The sequence below is a fragment of the Calliphora vicina genome, chromosome 4 (assembly GCF_958450345.1).
Source record: "Calliphora vicina chromosome 4, idCalVici1.1, whole genome shotgun sequence".
Lineage (NCBI taxonomy): Eukaryota > Metazoa > Arthropoda > Insecta > Diptera > Calliphoridae > Calliphora > Calliphora vicina.
The window spans coordinates 53,459,782-53,463,137 of record NC_088783.1 but is presented as its reverse complement, the minus strand read 5'-3'; the positions used below and the strand labels follow the sequence as shown (position 1 = coordinate 53,463,137).

Sequence of the window (3,356 nt, the reverse complement as noted above, 5' to 3'; positions counted from 1 at the left end):
CCGATATTGGCTTGATTCGTTCTTGGCCTCAAAAGATGAGCAGTTCTTTTGGCTCGGAATCCATATGTTGTCAGAAAAATGGGAAAAGGTCATAGCTAACAATGGCCAATAGTTTGAATATATTTATATTGTACAAATATACAAAATTAATTTAAAATTCAGTGATAAATTGTTAACATTTGAACACATTTATACCAGTAAATTAATCCGTCTTCTTATCACAAGTTGACGGACTAGTACGTTCGAAACAATTGACACATATTTCCCTAGTGTGATTAACCACACATTTGTTTTTACAATTCAATTCGTCACAGTAACAAAATAAATTTAGTTCTCATCTTTATTAAATGAATTTTACATTTTTCAAACGAAATTCTTTGAACATTTGAGATTTTGATTTAAAAAATATAGGAAAACAAACCAAATTTGTAACACACTCGTTTGTTGAGGAATTGTTCGTTTAGAAATTCGTAAATTTTATAAAAAACAGGCTGTAAATCTATCGTTGGTTATCGTGATAATCTATTTCAAATGATTAATTTAATGATTATGTAATTCTCCAATTACAGCGATTAAAATCTATAAGCATTAAAACCTTCCCAAGTTCCTATAAAAAAAAAATCCTAATCTGGCCACTTTATTTACGATTAATATCTTTAGTTATTCTCATTCATTGCAAACAAATTGTAGTATTTTTAACAAAAATTACTCATTGAATAAAGCAAACAAATAATACCCTATACATATAAAATAAATTTATTATAAAATACGACTGCTTCTGTAAATATTTATAGGTTCTCTGCTCTTAAACCTCTGCCTATTGTAGTATTATTTAGAATAAATTGTTGATTAATTCAGTTGCAACTGAAACGTTGTTAAACATGAAAGTGCTTCCGAAAACTTTGAATAAAATTTTATTTTATCTACAACTTGTAACACTGTCATTAGCATGTAATTTAAAATATTCCAATAAAGAATGGCTGGACGAATGGCGTTTGCTGGTAATACAAGATGCAAATAATCAATATCAATTGTTAAGAGATCATAATGTGGATGCCAATCAAATGATCTATATGCTGTGTGATGGTCAACCGAAACTGATAACAGCAACATGTAACGCTAATCAAAGATTTGATAAAGCTTTGCCTCTGGCAGAGAAATGCCCAGACAGAGAGAGTATTGTGCCAGTAAGATTTGCTGAAAAGGTTTCCTATTGCCCTTATACTCTATATAAAATTGGTTTTAATATTGTAATTGATTCACGCACACAATTTCTGGAAACTTATCGTGTGTGTTTCGATCAAAAACATATGAGACCCGTATTTACAGTCAGTAAAGCGTATCCGGTGGGTGAGTAGCTTAAAATCAGTTTTAAAACTATACATTAACTATCTTCCTTTTTTAGGCGGTGGACGTCCAGGCTTTTTACAATTTAATCCTGATGATATTTTCTATGGTCGCCATTTTTCCGCCTTTTCTCGCAAAAACACTTTTGAGAGATTCAATAAATCACTGGGCAACACACAAACATATATGAATCCCAAAAATTTGGATCACATTATTGATCGTGGCCATTTAACACCTAGTGCCGACTTTACATTAACCAATCTCAAGCGCTCCACTTTCAACATGATCAATGTCATACCCCAATTTAAAACCATCGACAATGGTAATTGGAGATTAATAGAGGAATGGACGAGACATTCAACTCGTACTCCTGGACATATATGCACGGGTGTTTTAGACTGCAATTTGGATGCAACTCATGCTTCGGATTTAAATTGTATTGTAAAACTTCAGGATGCTAAAGGGAAATGGGTGCCCATGTTTTTGGCTGATAATCGTAAAATTCCCATACCATTGTGGTCTTATAAAATTGTGAAAAACAAGGAAACTTCCCTGGTATTCTTAACATTAAATAATATTTATCATAAAGGCGAAGTTCAAGTACCGCAGGATGTGTGTCAGCAAATCGAATGTCCGCTGGCATTAACACAAACCATTAAGGAGGGTCGGACATTCTGTTGTAGTTATAATGAGTTTATTAACAAAAATGTACCACATTTAAGGGGAGTTTGTTAAAAATAAAATAATATATACTTAATATAAACAAATGAATCAATTTGAGAGATTGTTTAAGCCAAAACTAGCATTCCAATATTTCTCGATCCCCTGATGATCTTGCAATATCAGTTCTCGCACAAAATCCATATTTTTTAACAAAAGCTTTTAGGGAACAATTTGATTCATGTAATTGACATTGTAAAATTTTGTTACTCATTCCTGAAATAATGTTCAAGTGATATGGAAATATTGATTTATTTAAAATAACTTTAAAGTGATTCGCGCTTTTTCCATAATCACTAAATCCATCGCGAAAAGCACTGAATTTTCAACGCTGGTTTTATTTTAAACAATACAACTACTTAGAGCTTTTAGAAAAGAGAGCCTTTAAATAGTTACAGACGCAGTCGTATTTAATAATAGATTTGTAGATATGAGGCATTAATTGTTTGCTTTGTTGAATGAGTAACCTTTTAAGAATAGTTAAAAATATTATTTGAAATGAGAATGAGAATAAAGTAAGCTATTGCTTGTAAATAAAGTAGCCAGATTAGGAAATTCTTTGATAGGGATTAGGAAAAGTTTCTGTGTTTATGGGAATTTATCAAAAGTTAAATCTTTGAGCACAATTGAAATGTCCCTGAAAGAATTTCAAAATATTTTAATACTCACCATCAAACTAGATAGAGGGTATTAAATTTGTCATTCCGTTTGCAACACTTCGAAATATTCACCGCAGACCCACAATAATATATACATATATTGGGTCCTTATGAAATTCTAAGACGATGTAGGTAAGTCCGTCCGTCTGTCTGTTGAAAACACGATAGGGTCCAAACAAAAAGATCTAGCTTGCTGAAATTTTCCACAAACGGAATCGGTCCATAATTTCACATAGCCCCCATACAAATGTCCCCCCGAATTATGTGGCAATCCTGATAAAATTTTTGGAGAAATTAATTCTAAGCACTTTGAAATTATACAGTAAAGTATGGGGAAAATCGGGCAACATTTGTCTCTAGTCCCCATATAAGGTCCTCCTCAGAAAATGACTTGAACATTCATAAATGTCTTAAAATAATAAGAACCTAAATCTTTCTACCAACTTGTGTTTGGATTGATCAATATATTACTCTTTATTTTTTAAATATGTATTAACTTCATTGAGATATGCGATTATCACACTTTGAAAAGTTGTGTCAACTGTTACAAACGGATTGGCTAAATGAGTTTACTGGTCTAAATGTTAATCAAATTTGAGAACGAATCAAGTTGTTTAGGTTAGTTTAGTG

General features: G+C 31.7%; 1 protein-coding gene across 1 annotated transcript; it reads left to right on the top strand.

The window, feature by feature from the left end:
- Positions 1 to 869: 869 nt before the first annotated feature.
- LOC135957545 (uncharacterized) lies at positions 870 to 2,114 on the top strand. Its single transcript, XM_065508321.1, has 2 exons — positions 870 to 1,350; positions 1,406 to 2,114. Exons 1-2 carry the CDS (start codon positions 882 to 884, stop codon positions 2,080 to 2,082), a joined length of 1,146 nt encoding a protein of 381 aa, XP_065364393.1. The 5' UTR covers positions 870 to 881; the 3' UTR covers positions 2,083 to 2,114.
- Positions 2,115 to 3,356: the final 1,242 nt, after the last annotated feature.